Source organism: Carassius gibelio, chromosome B15 (assembly GCF_023724105.1).
Source record: "Carassius gibelio isolate Cgi1373 ecotype wild population from Czech Republic chromosome B15, carGib1.2-hapl.c, whole genome shotgun sequence".
Lineage (NCBI taxonomy): Eukaryota > Metazoa > Chordata > Actinopteri > Cypriniformes > Cyprinidae > Carassius > Carassius gibelio.
In genome coordinates this window covers 14,900,186-14,921,066 of record NC_068410.1, presented here as the reverse complement: position 1 = coordinate 14,921,066, position 20,881 = coordinate 14,900,186, and the positions used below count along the sequence as shown (strand labels likewise).

Sequence of the window (20,881 nt, the reverse complement as noted above, 5' to 3'; positions counted from 1 at the left end):
TATTTATTTATTTATTTCATTTAGCGACTTTACCCATCCTCAGAAATAGCTCTGAGTAAGAAGTGTGACAACTAGCCCCGGTCTTCCCTACAGTATTGGGGTCTCTATAATGACCTTTAACGCGTTTTAATTGCTCTACAATGTTGATAAACTAGCGCTGTTCACAGAGACCCCCTCCTAACATAAACGGAGCTTTGTTGATCTCTGCACTCATCCGTCGTAACTGTACTTTTGGGGTGAATGGTCATATTCCCTGAAGCAAAATGATGAATGAGGACAGCAGCAGTAAAGGAGTTAACGCTGACAGGAAGTTCAAGGAGTCTGTGTCCACGGGGGGCACGTCAATACTCCTCTCTCACTCGCGCTCACTTACTTTCAAGGCACATAGCCTCCAAACTCACTTCACTTTTTCTCCACTAGCATTTTCTTCACATGTTCCAATGAATACATTTCCCACACAGTCTAAATGTAGAGTGAGTGTGGATAACGGAGATAAGAAACCAAAAGGAAGATGTTCCAGTTGAGTTTTTGACGCCAGCGTTTCTTTCAGCGTTCGTTCGCACGCACAGAGCGACTGTAGCGAGTGACGGGTGACTCACATATGGGACAGTGAATCCAGAGAGGATGACACCTCATACTCACCGGCGAGACTCTCAAGAAAGTTGGAAACTGAACGCCGGAGCATCCAGCGTTGCTTAGTACATCACACCACGGGAAGCCAAGTCTCCAGACGCGCTGTTTAGGCAAAGCAAGCAGGAATACTCACTGATGCGCACGAGCTGGGAAAACTGCTGATCCTCTTTATCAAAAAGTGGGATATTAGGATTGGAAACGGAGTACGTACATTGGCTGCGTTACTTTTGATGTCTCCGATCAGCACAGCTGTAAAGGTAGGCTATATATGTCACAGTTTTCAATGTGATTTTCTCAGGATCAGAGATAAGGGAAATCTGGTTATTTGCAAACAATCTTAAATAGCCTACGTCAGCATTAACACTTTAAAAAGTTTACCTGTATATTTAGCTAGTTAAAAAATACTATTTTTTTAGCGTCCTATAACTGGCACATAAACTGATTAGTTAATTAAGCAAAGGGACTGATATAACACATACAGTACCTAATGGTGTATTCATATGTGTAAGCCAAGACGTGTGTGAGTGTCTGTCATCATCATCAACACTGTCATCATCATGTCTTGAACCTGGAAACTCATTGTGGTTTAGTAGTAAATCCTCCTTTTGTCTAGTAATGATTCTTTAGATTTGTGTACTACCTCCATAATTAGGAATGTCACACTATTCCTAATTATGTTTTCATAAAATATGCAGTATGCTTTTATTTCATTGTAGCCTGCGATAAAAAAGAGAGGCTTAAATCAACCTAAGATGGTTATCTGGTCTTAACTGGTCTGGTGTTTAGAGGGATTTTTTTTTAGTTTGTTGCTCTTTTATCTAGTTAGAGCAGCAAAACCAACAAAAAAACACTTGATTGTGAGACCAAATCGGAAAAAAAATATTGTAAACCAACAAAGACCAACAAACCGGTTTGGGCTGCCCTTATGAAAAAGAAGTTTATTCAAGTGTGCTATTAGTATACTTCTTTTAAACTAAAAATAGGAAAGTATGCTTTTAGTTTACTTTTTATGTACTTCTCAGAAATGGGCTTTATGTACTCCTCCGTTATATACTTAAAATGAAATTCAAGTATACTTGACTTATACTTAAAAGAAGTCTAACTATATTTGAGCTATACTCCTAGAGTCTGTGTTTTCATTATTATACAGCAGAGGGCGCTAGTACACATCTTCTGTACAGAATTTCCAAAAAAAACACAAGTGAAGAAGAAAAAAGAAACAACTGATACTAACACATATAATCTAATGGTCATCGGACATTAAACAGCATCAAAACTGTAACGTTATGGAATAAAATGTCGACCGATGGAAAGGTAATAATTACAGTCAAGCGTTGAGGTGTTGATTGACTTCATCTACGTTTTGATTATCATTCTGATTCCAATTCATAGTCTTTTTTCAGCTTTTTGTTAAAAATGGTATTTCTTTATTTTTTTATGAAATTGTACATTTATTTAGAAGTATTTAATTAGTAAACTATTATAGTATAAGTATACTAGTTTTAGTATAATTGCAGTACAAACTAAACATATATAGGTAAACTAGTTGTGTACGCAAAGTTTGCTACTGTTATACTTAAAGTATACTTAAAATATTTATATTTTATATATATTTTAAAGTATATACTATACTTTTATATACTAGAAAGTGGGCCAATTTAGAATACTGAAATAGTACACTTACAAGTATACTACTACAACACTGATATTCGTATATTTGCTACATAAGGTATACTTACAAATATACTTGAACTTTAATTAAGTACACTTAATAAAATAAACTTGAAGTATACTACTTTTTGGTAAGGGTGGATTAAGGTGATTTTTCAGCAGGGTTCTAATGTAAACTCTGTCGCTGGTTTAGGTTGGTTTAAGCTTGTTTTCCAACATTGCAAGTGTCCAGATCCTTCCTAAAACCATCAAACCAGACTTATTAGCCACCTTTGGCTGATTTGAGATGGAATAGACTCATTTCTTAAGATATGTATTACCTCAGTCTTAGCTCATAGGCAGCAGTGGAAAACGCGTCAGCATGGGATTGCTTTCAAGCATCAGATCTTTTGTCAGACATTTAAAGTCCAAGCTTTCTCAACCTCTCTTATAGCCCCCCTCTTGCTCAACAAACACTATTTTCTTTAGCAGCTGGAATGCTGACTATTCGGGTGGACAAATAAAACTTCCCAACGAATCCCGTCTGGTCTCAATTTACTCACTCGTTAGTTCAGCAGGGAATACAAACTCATTGAAAAGATGTCAGTCTTTACAAGTGGGAATCTGTGTGTGCAAATATTGCCATTTTAGCCCCGAAATATGTCATTTTTCTATTCAAAGGCTTCAGTTTGGATCAATGAAATCATGTGATTGATTGGACAAAAACGTATGTAATGCATCCAAGGCTATTCTGAATTTCATTATAGTGTTGTTTTGTGAGTTCATGCTGATGTGCTTTATGACCTAAACACACACCACACAGTTTGTCTTTGTCACTTTGTCTGTCAGTAGACCATTGGGGTCACGTTTATTTTCCTTTCAAACACACAAGACACATGAATTCTCAGCCAGCTTCAAGGTCTAAATTTCTTTATAAATGTCAACACACATGGATTTGAGCTCTGTAAACGCTCCACAAATGACACTTCATTGTTTTTCCAGCTTATTATGTTATTTTGAAAACTGCAGTATATCTCAGGGCAAAACAATATCTTAAATGTCGCCCATTTGGGTCTTCAGGGGGGAAAAGGGTATTGTTTGGTCATTTTCATCATATCAAAGAGAAGAATAGGCTTCAGGATTGGTCATGGAATCTGAACTGAGGGGCAGGAAGTCAGCCAAACCCTCCCTCTGGATGTTTGGACCTTTGAATGTGAAGGTTAACATGCAAAGCTCTGTTTGCTTTGAAAACCAACATCCCCTTTTCACCAATACACTTTTTCACTTGGAAAACTGCCTTGCTAATGCCGGCCTGCTGCTCAGTTTACCATGAATTTAGGAGACAAACCCCCTCCTCTTAAGAACTCGGAGGGAATACGCCAAATCCCCATTTCCTCCCAGTGCACCCCAGCTACAAGAATTTGGGCTGATGAGCTTCCCGGCTCCATGCTCCATGTCCCTTATGGATAGATACGGTACAACATGCATCTGAGGTGTAAAATGCAGCTCAAATTCTGTGTATTGTCTTTCATAATGCCATTATGTTTTTGATTTTGCTTTATTGCTTACTTTTGAGTTCTTTATTGGCATTCACGGTTCCATTACATACCTTTAATATCCATAGAACCCATTACATTGCACTAAAGGTTTTTGATAAAGGTTTTTATAAATTATTAAAGGGATAATTCACCCAAAAATTTTAATTCTGTCACTAATTACTCACCCTTATGTCTTTCCAAACCCATAAGACCTATGTTCTTCTTCGGAACACAAATTCTGATATTTCTGATGAAATCCGAGAGCTTTCATACCCTGCATAAACAGCAACAAACTGACACGTTTAAGGCCCAGAAAGGTAGTAAGGACATCATTAAAATAGTCCATGTGACATGAGTTGTTCAGTTTGTTTGCAATTTGTAAATAAAAAAGGTCTTGGTACAACACACACTCACACTTAGTTACTTTAGTTATTTGGTTACTTATTACAAACAAATGCTTTTAAAAATAAACAATTGCTTCAAAATATTGTATGGCGTATGGGTGTGTCTAATTAACGTTGAAGAGCAAAACATCCAAGTATCACCAATTTATATTTCCCACAGACCTTTTTTACTCATGAATTTAAAAACCTTAAAGAAAATCTTGCGTTATCTAATGTACGATTTTCTTTATTAAAATATCCAAAAAACACTAGAACAGTGCTATATATTTTGCTGATTAACACTAAAACAGTGGTATATATTTTGCTGACTTGTGTATGTTTTGAAGAAAGATTAAATCCAGAGAAACAATGAAATTTTAACTAGTGACACGGACTGTGTCCATAGTGTCATTGTGTCGCCTGCCAATGACGTCGTAACCCCTTGACTTTACCCTTGGTTTCGTTTTTGTAGAAAATATGGAAACACCAAAGACGCTTGAATATGTTGTGTGTTTTAATAGAGCCATGTGTCACGCTCGTTCAGTAGCCTCGTTTAGCTTTGACTGCTTTCAGCTTCACCCTGCTTCATTAATAAATCATTAACACATCCGTGAACATGATTTCTGTCCGAGTCCCATCGGATTGCATCCGCTGTGGGGATGAAGACAACAAATCCCATGATTCCACACTCAGTCAAACTACGCCTTTGTTTCTTTGTTTTGTTTTGAATACGCACCCTCTTGCGGCAAAAAATGACATGTCGTTCCTTTAATGGAACCCATGGCAAATATAGCCTTTCGGAATTTGACTTCAAGGCTGCACCACTTTTTTTTTTTTTAGAAAATTTGATTAATTTTGCAGTTCCATTTTCATCTCGAATGCAAATGTTCTCAGATATTCCCAGATAAGAGCATCTGCTCAGCAGATGTCGAGGTTTTGATGGAGGTAGAAATGCAAACACAGACCGAATCCCCCCCAACTCCGACCTCCGAAGCAGTCCCTCAGCAGCCGAGAGCCTGACTTTACGCCCATCTCCCTCAAACAGTGGCATTTCCGACACTGGTGGAGGAGAAAAGAGCTGGAAGTGGTTCAAAGAGATGATGGGTTTGGGAGGGGACGAGCTTGTTGACGGTGGAGTTTGCTGACTCCATCTCAAGGAGTCTTGTGTTTGCAGTGGTGACGGAGCGGGTGCATTTGAGACGGCTTCCAAGTGCAGTTGTGTGCAAACGCACAGCTGTGAATGCCGTCCTCTGTCTGGTGACTCAAAACCGCACTGTGTCTCTGCCCGACTTGGATGCGTCCTCCATGAGTAATTTGTCCCCACCCTTCTACACCTTTCTACGGCTCTTAATCACCCCAGGTTTCTGTCTGTTCCTTTGCTGCATTCTTTCATCCAGGTCAAAGATCACAACTTTTTTGCGTCATTCCTTCTGTTTACACTTTGCCCTGCCTGGATCATTATCCATTTGTCTTTTTTTATCTCTTATCGTTGATCTCCAGAAACATTCCTGTTTGTAATATATAACTGTTTAACTCCCCAGGCTTGGCACACTATGTATGACATAGCGCTTGCTTTTCCTGGCTACTAAAAGGTCCATTAGCCGCCCTTTTCCCACTGTTTATAAATTCATGGGGCTGTATGCTAGTTTGTCACCTTGAACTTTATGGACAGACACTTATTATTTTATAGACACCATTTGCTGCACAGCTTTCCTTCTATAATTAGTTGCACACACAAAGACAAAGGGAAATTCCCTGGTGGAGCAGGCAAGAACTCAGGGCTACAGGCCCTTTTTTATAGCCCCACTCTTCACTACACCCGATGACACTTTTATTAAGCCTCAGGAACTAGGATGTTTCAGCCCTCTCGGCCAAAACTCTTTCCCCTCACTGTATGTTCTCTGGGGAATGATTTCTTTTCTGTGTGATCACGACATATTTCTGAAAAACCAGGAAAATGGGTGTTTTGAAACATGTTAACTGCTTTCTATTGGTCATTGTGAGGTCACTGGCCTTGTTTCGTCGTGTGAATGGCAGGGAAGCTCTGCTCTCGCTGGCCAGTTGATGATAGCCAAATTTGGATGATCTCACACGGATTGCATTACTGATGCACAGCTGTTTTACTGTGCGCTAATGGGTAATTTCAAAATGTAGGCCAATTTCCCAAAGCTTCAAAATCTGTGCACGAAATGTGTTGAACATTGAGCTCAGTGTGAACATCTGAATTTTTTTTTGGAAGGGACACGTTATAAACCTAATCAGCTTTGCTGGTGAATATAATTTATATAAACTGATAAATTTATATTTCCAGACTAATTGTTACTAGTAGTACTAGAACATTTTTTATTTACTAGTTGTAACTGATTGGCTAAAGAGGCAGACATTTTTCTTGTTTTTATATGTTTTGTGAGAACATTCTAAAAATGTATTTTAAACATTTGTTTTTTTTTTGGTGGTGGGTAGCAGGAAGAAAGTCAAATGTTAGGTTGATACAACTCTACTGATATCAAGAAAGTCTCACTGGTAGAATTAATTTAGAAAAAACTTGGGTTTTGAACATTGTTTTTATTATAGATTTTTGTAATTACTATTTGTTGCCTACAAAGGCAAAACACAGGGATTATGACAACACTGAAAGTGCCCAAAATGGCTTTAAGTTCATTCATAATTCAATAATTTATTGTTTTAATATCAATTTCACACTAAATATGAGTGTAGCAGAATCATCTGTCCCAGATCATAGACATTATTCAATCCATAACTTAATTTTGACTAAATTTGTAGTTGCTGCATTTTGGCTTTGTCCAGAATCCACTCCTGATGTGACCATTTGGCAAAAGATTGGTCTTAAAATCACTTATGTATGTAACTAGCTACAATTGTTCTGTTGTCACTCAGACAAAACAAAACTCTTGAAATATTGAAATATGATGATTTTTGCCCACCAAAAAAAAATTATGGGTGGGTGTGACTCCTAAAAGCAGAAGTGCCATGTCCATGTCTTCCATTATAATTGTTTTTCCATTTCAAGCCAATTATGATTTGCTCTGAGAAACAGTTGTGTCATTACCATATTTTACAACCCCCACTTAATGTTGTCTAAGAAGATACGATATTGAACAAAGGCTTGAAACAAAAGGTGATTGAAGCTCTTGTGACTGAAGACCACATACAGCGTGGCCTGCATTATTGCCCCTCCCTCCTCACTGCCCCCACGCTTTCATGCCCACTACATTTCCTCTCCAGTGCATGTGTAAATATGGGTGACCACCCCAACCGCTTATTATCCATTGTGTTTGTGAAGGCTTTGTTGTCTAACCGAACAAGGAAAAGGCTAAAAAAAAAAAAAGAGGTGGCGCTGGCGGTGGGCAGACATGTCGGAGGGGTGGATGGCAGTGCGGTGGTCCAGCTCCAGAGGGAAATGTGAAGGTCAGCTAGAAAAGAAACAATAACCTTCAAAATTCTCAGTGTAAGACAATAGAGCAGCAGGGCCAGAACTGACAATAGTCACGCTTCTGTTTATTTACGTGTTTGGGTGCATCAGCATTGACCTTACTTTGTGAACAGGTCAGCTGTTGAACATCAAAACACATCTTCACCCCTCCACACACTCACATGCACCTCTGTTTATGTGTGTTGGCCAGTTTAAGATAGATAGACGTCGCATTGGGTGTGAGTGTGTTTATAGTAGTGGGATCTGTTTGCAGCATGAAATCATCTGTTGATAATTCTTTACAGTTCAGTGTCAAAAGTAATAGTTTCTAATGCTTTTTTATACTTTAGTTAAAACCAGAAGCTTTGCTTCTGCTTTGTGTTTTTGGTTGCAAAATAACTATGAAGAAAATGAAGAAGACATGTTCAAGAAACTGTTCAGTGAATAAAGTTCTTTGTTGGCATCTGTGGTTCCAAAAAGAACCTTTAACTACCATGAAACCTTTCCTTTCACAAAAGGTTCTTAACATTATTAAAAAGTTATTTAGACTAAGACAATGTAAGAGCTATTCTCTGGGGAAACTAAAATGTTTCTTCTATGACATGGCTTCCCAAAATGTTTGTGAGCTGAATCCCTTACACTTGAAAATATTTACTTGAAGTACCCCATAAGATTTTAAGCTAATATTTTAAGTTTGACATGTTTGCATCTTCATGGTTCTGTGATGGTCACAGGACATACAAGTAAATATATTTAAATAAATAATCATTTTTATATATAAGTCTTTTATTTTGTTTAAATGTGCCATAGAATGCATTAATACAATATTTTATATTGTTTTCTGATCTCCCCAGTGTGTATGCGAAGTTTTATCTCAAAATACTCAAAATATTTTTTATAGCCTCTTGAAATTGCCACTTTTAGGGTATGAGCCAAAATGTTGTATGTCCCCTTTACATGAAAATGAGCTAGTGCTCCCGCCTCCCTTCCAGTTTTTCCAAGTGGGCTACTTTAACACTGTTGACGCGGGTTGCTTTTTATGTCCGCAGGAGGGTTTTGTTTGCGAAAACCCTTCTCAGACGAGTGCGGAGCTTCAAGAGCTCATGCTTGAGGGCATACCGGTGTTACAGTGAATGTGCTACTGACCTTACACATTGCTTCCAAATGCAATTTTTAACTACCACATTCCTATTCACAATCTTTCTGGTAGCACGTGAAGACAGCATTAGTGACAATGGTAGCTTTAGCAACATTAGCCTTACAGAGAGCCAAGGAGCTCTTTTGGAAAACAAAATATGAGGCGTGATGCTTACTTAGTCTGGAGTCTGGACGTTTGCACAAGAAGCGTTGGTATCGAGCCATCTTTCAGAAGCAATCTTTGCACAGCTCCAGCTCTGACCTGAGCCAGTCGAGTCTGGTGTAAAATGTTAGCGCAAGTGTATAGGACTTTTTCCGTTTGTTTGTTTTTTCGAACATTTCGTAACGTGTACTCGGCGGTCTATGGAGACTCCTATATTTGTTTTCCCTCCAACACACAACACTTTTAATGGCTCTTTGGTGCTGACATTGTGCCTACAAGCTACAGAAAGAGAACAATAATGGCAGACCGCAGCTTCTCACTCAGGGCTTTGTATATGCTAAAAGGGCAAATAGCATCACAAATGGGCAGGACTTTCACCGACTGTGTCATCATAGTCTGGAACAGCTTGTGTGGAGAGACTGTTTATGATATTTTTAATTATAAAACAATGAGTGAGTGGATTTTTGTTTTTCACGCAATGCAACAGAGTATATACTTATTTAATTAAATTGCAAGATGTATTGCAATTATAGTTTTATTACTATTAATTGTGCAGCCAATTTGCTTATTTTAATATGATACTTGATTTATTGAAATATTAGCATTTCATTATTTTTTCACCACGGGATAAAAAAAAAAAAAGTGAGGCCTTTTGTCTCACAGTTCAGATTTTTTCCCTCACAATTCTAAAGTTACATTTCTCAATTCAGACTTTTTTATTTTTTTATTATTAGTTTACATTTCGCATTTTTTTTCCTGACATGAAATTTATAATTTCTGTATTTCTGTCTCAGAATTCGGATTTTTTTTTTTTTTTTGCAATTCTACAAACTCAAGTTGTTAGATATATACTATGCATTTTGAATTATAAATTTTATACTCACAGTTTTCTTAAATATGAACACCCTGCATTGTATGGCTTGTCTGCCCCTTTTGGAACTTTCATATTTAAGGGTTCTGCTGTGTTTTATATGAGTTTTTTTAATCTTTTATATTACAATACCAGAAACCGTGAACTTCTTCACACTAACATATAATTGTCATCCAGCTCTTCTACCCTTTAGACACGCAAAAGAAAACTCCCCAAAACACACACATGTGCAGGCAAGAACAGGCACACAGCTGTCCAGCTGTGCTCTCATGTAATAGGACTCTGTCAGCGGGTAGTTTTGTCTCTATGACTGTCAAACTGGAGCATACGGATGCACCTGGAATGATTCCACAAGAGATACAACTGTAATGAAAATTACAGGGTGGAATAAGGCCTCCTGCTCTATATTTTCCATTATGACAAAGTTGCAATTTTGCTTGAGGAGCACGTCAGGGTGTTTGGAAGACGTATGGAGACTGGTTGCTCTGCATTAGGGAGAGTAGAGTCTCGCTAACCTCATTCTAACCTCTGCGCTGGCTAACCAGATGTTGGCTCTCATCCACTCGGCCTCAAAAATACTTGCTGTCCCCCCCAACCCCTCCGACGGAAACATTTATTCGCTATTAAAATCTGTTGTCGGAAAGCGAGTTAATTTTTACCACAATTCCATTTCTGGAATTCGGGAATTTCACAGCAAACAAGCTCTGGAGCCAAAAAAGTGCATGGGGTTTTAACCGCAAATGCTTTTAGTGTTCTACAACCTTCATTCTTGTAGTTACAGGAAGTGAGATGCCTTTAATGAGGCAGAGCTGGAAATGGGCCCTAAAGGACCTGGGGGACTGCAGTGAGAAACACTCTGAAGGACAGTGCATGGAAAAGAGCCAGGGTCATTTTTAATTTAGTCTGGTTATGAGACATCCAAAACAGATCATTACCCTTGGCTCAGAGCATTTCGCTGCAACTGAAGTATGGACACAAACAGATCTGCCTAAATAACAGGAGCTGTATAACACTCTAAAACTTTAGATCAGCAGTTGTCGATTATTGGATCGTGGCCCAAAATTTGGTTGCACATCTATTCTGACAGGAGGGACTTAACAATGCTTAATATGAATGATAAAATGCAAGTAGCCATATAATTTATATATCTGTATCTTGTCAGTTATAAGAAACTTTTTGCAGTTTTTGTTAATTTACCTGTATCTTTTACCTGTATTTGTGTACTCCACATTTTAATGTTGTTATGCCTGATTTCACTTATCTGTTACTTATTTAGTAATTTCTTTATAGCATTTGTTTCATTTGTACTTTAAGAATGTTATTCACACAAAATATTTTGTTTACACTTATTTACAGTTGTTGAGTATCATGTAATCATACTGTACATATCAATGTGGTGATGTCTGAATTCAGTTGTGTATCATTTAAAAATACAGATTTTAGTTTTATTTGTATGTTATTGTATTTTATTGTCTTTATAATATTTTTCTGTTTTGTTTTAAGGATTTTTTTTAACAAACTTATTTAGAAAGAAAAAGTCTATATTATATGTATTTCTAATTTTATGGTTATTTTATTTGCGATTAGTTATTTGTTACAGTTTGACCACTTTCCTACTGGGCCTTAAATGGATATTTCACCCAAAAATGATATTCTGTCATTAATTACTCATAAATCCTCATGTCATTTCAAAACCCAAAATATTTGAAACACAAATTAGGATATTTTTGATGAAATCCAAGAGCTTTCTGATCCTCCATAGACAACAACACAACTGATACGTTCAAGGCCCAGAAAGATAGTAAAGACATCATTAAAATAGTCCATGTGATATCAGGGGTTCAACTGTAAGTTTATAAAGAATAGAAAACAAAAATAACTTTATTCAACAATGTCTTCTCTTTTGTGTCTCATGAATGCATGTCAAAGATTGACACTCCATTACGAAAGAAAAAATATTTACCAATATATTTCTTAAAATATATTGTGATATATTGTAATATATTATTTTCCCTTTTTATTTTCTAATATATTATATATTTGAATACATTAAATAACATATTGATGATACATATATTATATAATATATTGCAAAATATACAAATGCTTGCCGCTTTCAATATATTGCAATATATTGGAAAAAAATAAATATTTAATCCCATATATAAAAATATATGCCTGATATATTACATGATATTTTCCAATATACTGCAATATATTTATGTTTCATAAGGGCCGAAGAGAAGAAATAGCTGAATAAAGTTATTTTTGTTTTCTATTCTTTATAAACTTTCAGTTGAACCACTGATGTCACATGGACTATTTTAATGATGTCTTTCTGGGCCTTGAACGTATCAGTTGTGTTGCTGTCTGTGGAGGATCAGAAAGCTCTCAGATTTCATCAAAAATAATTTATGTAGCAAAGATGAACAAAGGTCTTACATCTTTGGAACCACATGAGGGTGAGTGATTAAAAACAGAATTTTTATTTTTAGGTGAACTATCCCTTAAAGTGAAACCTCTTTATTGAACTTCATAAATCAAAGCATAGAAAAGGAGCAGTGTCAATTTTATTGTAAGACATCAGAGCAGAACGAGTATGGAGAACTTCTCCCCTGTGCTGTGAACTGTTTCTCTTTCTTTCTGAGTTATGGAGGGTGGCTGGATAGTTGACTCTTTCCCTCAGATGTTGAGCTCTCCTGCTGGTGTTGTCCTCTGAGTGACGGGCAGCAGGGAGCCTGCGGAGTGAAGGCTGGGGCAGGTGACACGAGAGACGGCTTGTCGGGATATGATAAACATTAACACATCATAGAGGAGCCCTGTCTATTCCGATTGTTTCCTTTTCCTGAAGTTCCAGCACCAATTGCGCTGACAGGACACATGCTCAACATTTGGGAAAGAGAGCTGCGGATTTTTGTGTTTGTGCCAACCATTACATACGTTTCATTTTCTCTTCTTTTGTAAGAGAGAGAAAGTGCGAGACGAAACCCTTCGGAGCAAGGCTGCAAGCTACACCCCCACTCTTTCTCAAACAGCGTCTATCAAGTTTCAGCTCTTTAATTGCTTTGGCTCAGACCTTTGGTATTTTTTTCCCCTTTTTTTTTTTTTACTGTCTTCCTCTTTCGTGAAAGAAGCGGAAGGGACTTTCACACTGATAAAGAAAGAGCCGGTTTGCTGTGGTTTTTCTCAGTCTAAACTAATGGGAGTATACAGTACATTTGTTGAGTGGTTATATTGTTTCTGACTTGTGTCTGAGTTGACTGTGTAGGACATGGTTCTGTCCTAGAGATGTGTCTTTTATATTTATATGTTTTTATATTTATTTTATCTTAATATTTTTTATTTTATTTTACAAATATAACCTTCTTGTTGTGAATTACAGCTGCTATCCATTATTTTATTCTATTTAATTTTTCCAAGCACACTCTTGCCACAAAGTGACAGTGCTACATAATTACCTGTTTGATTTTATTTTATTTTATCTAATTATTATTATTTTTATTTTATGATATTTTACAAACAGACCTTCTTGCTGTGAGGTGACAATGCAACCCAATATTTAATTTAATTTAATTTAATTTAATTTAATTTAATTTAATTTAATTTAATTTAATTTAATTTAATTTAATTTAATTTAATTTAATTTTACAAACAGATGTATACAGATATATAATTATACAGATATATTATTTTCCTTTATTATTTTATATAAACGTCTGCTCAGTGACAGTGTTATTTTACTCTCAACTTTCATTTTACTAATATTTTAAGTTTTAACTAAACTTTTTGAATACATTTGAATTTAATACATTTTCATGAACTGAAACTATTTTGTTGTTTAACGCTTTGCATTTGTTCTGCAGGTTTCAACTTCCTGTGATATAATCACACCATGCCTGAGGGAGCGGGCCGCGACAGCCAGAAAAAAAACAGCCACCAAGGTCAGATGCCACTCAGTTAATATCAATGTTTGGAAATCTGAGCATAATTATGTAATATTCCAGTGAAAAGTCACTGACAGGAACTGCCCGTTCATGTGCTTGAGTTCAAAACCACAAACAAGAACCCTGGGAAAATGACGAAAGATATCTTTTCAGAGATACTGCACAATTCTCAATGGAGATAAGCCATCAAGCATGCCCAAGATAAGAGTGTCTATCAGGAATGAAATGCTAACAGTTATCAGGTTCAGATTTAGACGGGTGGTCTCCATCATGATATTTTTGGACCTCTGCCTCTTCTACTTTACAAAGAATGGTTGCTTACATTATCAATTCAAACAAACTGAACAAGACTGTTGGAAATGTGCTGACAGTCACAATTGTTTAGGGTTGGTCACCTCTCTTTGGATTGGGCTCTCTAAACAATTCGTGATTGAAATAGTTCAGACCATGCAATACAGACCAAGTGGGACATTTATGTTTAGAAAGAAATTTGAATGTCATATAGAATCTGGAATATGTCAAGTTGCTGTCAATATACTACGCATCCCAAAAGAGAAATACATATACCTTCAATTATATGTGGCCATTTTCAAATAAAGATCTCATAATACAAACATCTTTAGGCTTTTGACCCAAATCATGTCATCCAGACCTCAGCTGGCAAGAACCTTTGGAGGGAACTACTTGTATTTGGTTTCACCACTTCCTGTGACGGGGCCGTCAGGTGCAGACTGGTACGGCGTACAGGAAGTATCTCAACAGATGGATGAGCACTCAAATGCACAGATACAGATAAACATTCACCGCTTGAGCTCAGCTCCATCTTGTACTGTTATTTTGTGAGTCATTCCTGTTTTGCAGTACCTTTTGAGCTCTTTTGAATTTAAGAATGTATTTCTATAATTAGGAATATTAGACTTTCAGAAACATTCAGTGGTCAAGCTCAGGCACCTAAATGTTATTTATTCTAGCTGTTTATTTGCATTTCCTCCTTCTCAAATTTGGGGCCAATTCTAACTCTACACAATGGAAAGAAAATAGGGTATAACTTAACTAACTTTAATTAATTCATTTATTTTTTTGGATACTTATTTCTGGTGTTTTCAAAGCTGCATTTATTTAATCTAAAATAAATGATTATTATTGCAATTTTAAATAATTGTTTTTATTTAAATGTATATTTTCAAATGTAATTTATTTCTGTGATGGCTAAAGCTGAATTTTCAGTATCATTTCTCTAACCTTCAGCGTCACATGATCATTCAGAAATTATTCTAACATGCTGATTTGCTGCTCAAGAAATTGATCAATGTTGAAAACAATTGTGCTGCTTAATATATATATATATATATATAATATATATATATATTATTATTATTATTTTTGTGGAAACCTGTCCATAGCATGTCCAGATCATATTTATTTCTAAAATCAAATCAAATCAAACATCTTTTGGAGATTTTTTTCAGGATCATCAAGTTTGTGTTGTGACATAATTTCCCCCTCCAGATTTAATTCTCTTCAAAAAATAAAACAAAAACTTTATTTTAAGGTGAAATGCTTTTATCTTAAACCAGTGGCTCCTTGTATTGTCCTTTTTCTCAAACACATAAATGCTCTTCAGTATTTGAGTTTGGCAGCTCTCAATGGTTTTGCGGTCTGTATGCTAATACACACCTAGACAGGAAATCTCTCTATGAGAGAGAAGTGTGCAACAAGCCCAACTCACGTTTTATATGCACGTTAGATATGGTGCATGCTTCCTGTTTGCTTTATGACTGATGAGGTCCTTTCATTTTCTCTTGGAATAAGATTTATTTTCCGAAATCATTTGGATACCCGATGTCATTTGGCAGCCATTTGCTTCAAATTAGTTATGAGTACTAACTAAACTTCGGTGATAAAACCACATTGGTGGTCATTCCAACTAATGCTGCAGGGTCTTGCGGATCAGGTATGTGATCTCTTTCTCTTGGCTTTCACTCGTCTGGCCAAACGATCTCCACAGACTGCCGTGATCGATATAACAGGCCTGATCCTCTGTTAGGTGAGCCTTGTTAGGCTCTTTATTGGAGTATGAATGGCTAACAGTGTGTAGAAGATTTATGATGAAAATACCACAATTACTGGAACTCATAATAAGTACGTATCAATGACTAATAATTTATAGCAATTATGGACACAAAGATGTCATTATGAAAAATAGGAAATTAGCTCTAATGTATTATTTCAGATTTCTAAAACAGCTGCACAATTTATCAAGTCATTCCATTTTCCATTAAGAATCATATAATTATGAAGAACAGTGTATGTGTGTTGGCTCACTCACATGTTCATCAGTCTTATCTAGAGATGATTAGATTTTCTTGGACATCCTGACCGATTTATCCACTCTGATTCGTGCTTGGAGGCTCTTTAAAGTTAATGTTGGGGATAACGAAATCCATAGGGATGAGATTTTGGGTGAAGAACTCCCCTGCTGATGATTCTTCCATACCACATGAAAGCTTCTGACTTCATGCCCAAGTAGTGACGGAGAACGCTGTCTGTTTGCCTTTGTTGCAGAGGATGTGCTGGGTTTACTTTGTCACACTTCATGCATCTGTCTGACTGAGTTTATGCTGCGCGTTGAGCGTTCTCCTGAATGCTTTAGCACCCAGTTCTTGAGATCTTGAGATAGGCATCAAATGAAAAGCAAAAGATGGTCATTTTGGTGATGTACGTCTGGCCATGGAGGATTTTACAATCAGATTTTTCATGTGCGACTGCCGCCATAGTGGTGCTGATCTTGGACTGGGGCCAGCAGAAGATAAACACATGGCTTCATGTACTTTATGAGTGCGTTTAAATCAAATTCAGGCAATCGATATTACCGAAGTGCCTTCAAACCTTGTATGAACGGGAGAAAAGGCCGCAAGCAGCTTCAGCTAACAGTCAGTTGGAATGCTAGATGGGTGATAGCCAGACTTGGCGAGGAAGGGAGTGTAGAGGGCAACAGTTGACTGTGTCGCCCTGCCTGCTAGGTCAGAGGAAATGGAGGATTGTTCATCTCTGCCGGCTTGTGCTCTGTAACTGGGCCACCATTGTGACAAGCACAGCCCAGCATTCAGCCTTAAACAATGGCAATCCTCACAGCGCTCCGTACCGACCGGTGTTCACTAGCCTTTACGACCAGACTGTTGTGTTCATTTTTTTTATATGGCTCTTCAGGCAGAGCGTAACTGTTTTGTTTTAGATGTTCTGGTCGTCTGAGGGCACGGCTGATTGAATGACTTCTGTGTTTTCAGGTTTAATCGTTCATCAAATTGCAGTCAGGAAGTTGTGATTTTTGTTTCCTGTCTATACAGGGCGTGCACTGCACCGTTAGATTGACTTCTGTGGGTTTGCTGCAAACTAATGTGATGTAGATTTGCACAGTAACACCTTTGAGGCAGGCAGAAAAGTATTTGCAAGAAACACATTGTGAGTTCTTAACAGTTTCTCTTTGTACTCAACTGTTGGTGTGAACCTTACCTTGAGTAAAAAAAAAAAAAAAAATTATATGTATATATATATATATATATATATATATATATATATATATATATATATATATATATATATATATATATATATGTAACTTGAAACAAATAAAATGTTAAGTGATACACAATAAACTTAAGATTGGAAAATACTAAATTAACAAGGCTAAATAAACTAAAACATTTAAAATAATATTTAAAAAATATAAACTATATATATATATATATATATATATATATATATATATATATATATATATATATATATATATAAATTATTTAAATTGTCAAAATTGCTTTTGAATGTTATGTTAGCATAACCAAAATAAGGAAACCAAGAAAGAAAAAGAAAAAACTAGAGATTACCAGACCAAAGACAAGTAAAGATAAATAAAAAGTAAATGTGAAGTATTTGATGAAAAATAATAAGCTTTACTGATAATAAGAAATTAAAGGTGCAGTAGGGAACTTTTGTAAAAAAATATTTTTTACATATTTATTAAACCTGTCATTATGTCCTGACAGTAGAATATGAGACAGATAATCTGTGAAAAAATCAAGCTCCTCTGGCTCCTCCCAGTGGTCCTATTGCCATTTGCAGTTACAGACCGCTCCCGGTAAGAAACAACCAATCAGAGCTGCGGTCCGTAACTTTGTTTGTGTTCAAAATGTAGAAAAAAGTATATAATAAGCGAGTACACCATGAATCCATTTTCCAAACCGTGTTTTTGGCTTGTCCTGAATCACTAGGGTGCACCTATAATAAGTGTTTATATTCAGACTATTTTAGATTGCTTCGGGGGTACCGCGGCGGAGTAACCCAGTACCTTTGTGATTCTTCATAGACATAAACAGAGAGAAGTAGTTCTGGCTACGATGTTCTTCCGCAAGACGCAAGCAGTTCTGTTTATTAACCACTAGAGCGTCAAAAGTTCCCTACTGCAGCTTTAATATGAATTAAAATCTTAGATTTTTGCATGAAGTAGGAGATTTAAGCCAAAGTTAACATTTACTCTTGTCTTGGAGAAAAAAATTGAAATATGAAAGAGATCTCATTTGTGGTTTTGCATTATAGTTCTTAACATTGTCTTAAAGTCAAAAGTGCTATATTATGCAGTGGTCATTAGTGTCTTCAGACTCTGTTTCTGTTTCTCTCTGTTGCAGCTGCCAAGCGCCCCTCCTCTGTGTCCTCGCTGAGTGGGATTGTGAGCCGTATGGCCTCCTCAGGGGGTGCGTCCCGTGGGAGCTGCACCTCTGTTAACACGGTGTGCTCTGACAGTGACCGCGGTGCCAGTCTCAGCTCCTCTGCCTCATCCGCCTCACTGCAGGATGGACACTCTTCCTCTTCCTCCTCATCGCTCCCCTACGGAGCCGTGCCGGCATACTCCGGGCCACAGCGCAATGGCTCCGACATCAGCCTGGACCTTACCCCTCTCTCCCTGCTGACGGGAGCCGGTCCCCTCCCTGCCTCCGCATCACCACTGCCCAAACTCACTCGTCTGGAGAGGGTGGCGCTGGAGATAGTGGAGACAGAGCAGGCCTACGTGAGGGACCTCAAGAGCATTGTGGAGGTAAGGACCAGACACATGCTGTTTTCTGTTCCTACATGTTTCGTACTGTAACACAGAAACAATGTTGAGTCCTCAAAATTGAATGAGTGTGTAGATGACACGAAGCTACATTAAAAACAGATGGTCACTATTGAATGGGTTTCTACGGAGACGGGAACATAAGAGCATCCAATTGGAAGTTAGAATTCATAACGGCAGCGCTCTTGTTACTCAGGAAAAAGATCTGTACAACTGTCTACGCTGTTAATATGTCCCAAATAATACAATAAAAACAGAAAATCAATTACTGATCTGGACGGAATAATTTCTATATCTTTACTAAGAAGAAGCTTCTTGCTTGAATGCTGCTTTCAAATGCTCTTGCGTAAAGATACACGTGGCGTATTGTGTGCGGTCACTCTGCTAATACAGCAGTGTCTGTCAACAGTAGTGGGCGGGGCCTGTAAAATGTGACATCACATTTTACAGATCTTGCAAACGGAATGTTCTGAGACACTGCTTATGATTTATGGGGATTAAAAAAGGAGCAGATGGATTTTTATCTTTATAGGGTGGTAGTGTACAAACATTGCCAACACACATTTATGATCAAACAACATGTAAAAGGGAATTTTGCATAATAGGTGCAAAATAAAAAAATTAATCTCAGAATAACTGCGTAATGAATTCTATTAATTTTGCTGGTCCAAAGCCACCCAGGTGGTGCTGCATTCTTTTGAGCTCTAGGATTGCTCAGCCACTGAAACTCATCCAGATCGGCATTTCTACCATCTCTTCACCTGCCGCCCACCCTGTTTGTAATCCAGGACTCATATAACAGATCATATAAGAACCGAGCCCTTTCCCTGTGCCAGCGGTGATTTAAAATGTGATCATTGTGAGATTCTGTTGTGCCATTCATCATACATTCAGGTGGAGCAAAGGAGGTCATGGCACTGGATGAAAGCTGCAATAAATTCAGACTGTCACTTCAAACACATCTCTGAACTGCTTTACACATGCACAGCACTGATCTGGGACAAAAAGAAGGCTGTTGCTCAGCATTTCAAACGCAAACACACAATTCAGAGCGTGCTGTAAATATCTCTTTGTGGATGCTTTTCAACACATTCATTATATTTTCATGCACAAGTCGCTGGAAGATCAGACCTCAGCGGTGACCTCCAACGTGGGGTCATGGACGTGCACCAAGACATGATATGCTCTCTTCACATGGGCAGACAATTTTATTGACACTAGTTGCTGTTTCTTTGCATTTCCTTTTTCTTAAATTTGGGGCCAATTAAATTTTTGTTTATTTATTTTTATTTAGCAAGGATCCATTAAATTGATCAAAAGTTACTGTAAAGTTACAGATTTCTATAGCAAATATATCCTGCTCTTTTAAAACCAAAGAATCCTGACAAAAAGCATGGTGGTTTCCACAAAAATATTAAAGCAGCACATCTGTTTTAAACATTGATGATGATAATAAATATTTCTTGAGCACCAAATCAGCATATTATGATTTCTGAAAGATGTGACACTGAAGATTGAAGTACTGAAAATTCAGCTTTGCCATCACAAGAATATATATAATTTTAAATATATTAAATAGAAAAACGTTATTTTGAATTAATAATAAATTAATAGTAATAATATTTTTTGCAGTATTGCTGTTTTCCTATGTGTTTGATTAAATCAGCCTATTTAAACAAAAAACTAAAAAAAAAAAAAACTTTTTAAACGGTAATGCATATTTTTAGAGCATTAACTTGTTAATAAACTATTTTAATATCACTTCAAATGTGTATTATTACGGTTTAATTTTGCTTTCTAAAGATCCAAATTATAAGAATTATTTGCGATGTTCATAATATTGACAACACTTATTATAAATATTATTAAAAAAACATTTTTCTGTCTTAAATGTTTAATCCTCTAACATTAATAGCAAGCAATAAATCAATCAATAAATCAATAAATAAATAAAACAAAATAAAAAAGATGTCAACTTAATATAATGTAAATATTAAATAACAATATAAAACACGTTAT

General features: G+C 36.7%; 1 protein-coding gene across 1 annotated transcript in view; it reads left to right on the top strand.

Annotated features, from left to right (window-relative positions):
• Positions 1-330: 330 nt before the first annotated feature.
• The window catches only part of LOC127973059 (pleckstrin homology domain-containing family G member 2-like), a 37,302-nt gene continuing 16,751 nt past the window's right edge, over positions 331-20,881 (top strand). Inside the window, exons 1-3 of the mRNA XM_052577092.1 lie at positions 331-890; positions 13,672-13,749; positions 18,438-18,844. Of these exons, the coding sequence (XP_052433052.1) occupies positions 13,701-13,749; positions 18,438-18,844 (456 nt within the window). The 5' untranslated portion in view covers positions 331-890; positions 13,672-13,700. The remainder of the gene's footprint in view (positions 891-13,671; positions 13,750-18,437; positions 18,845-20,881) is intronic.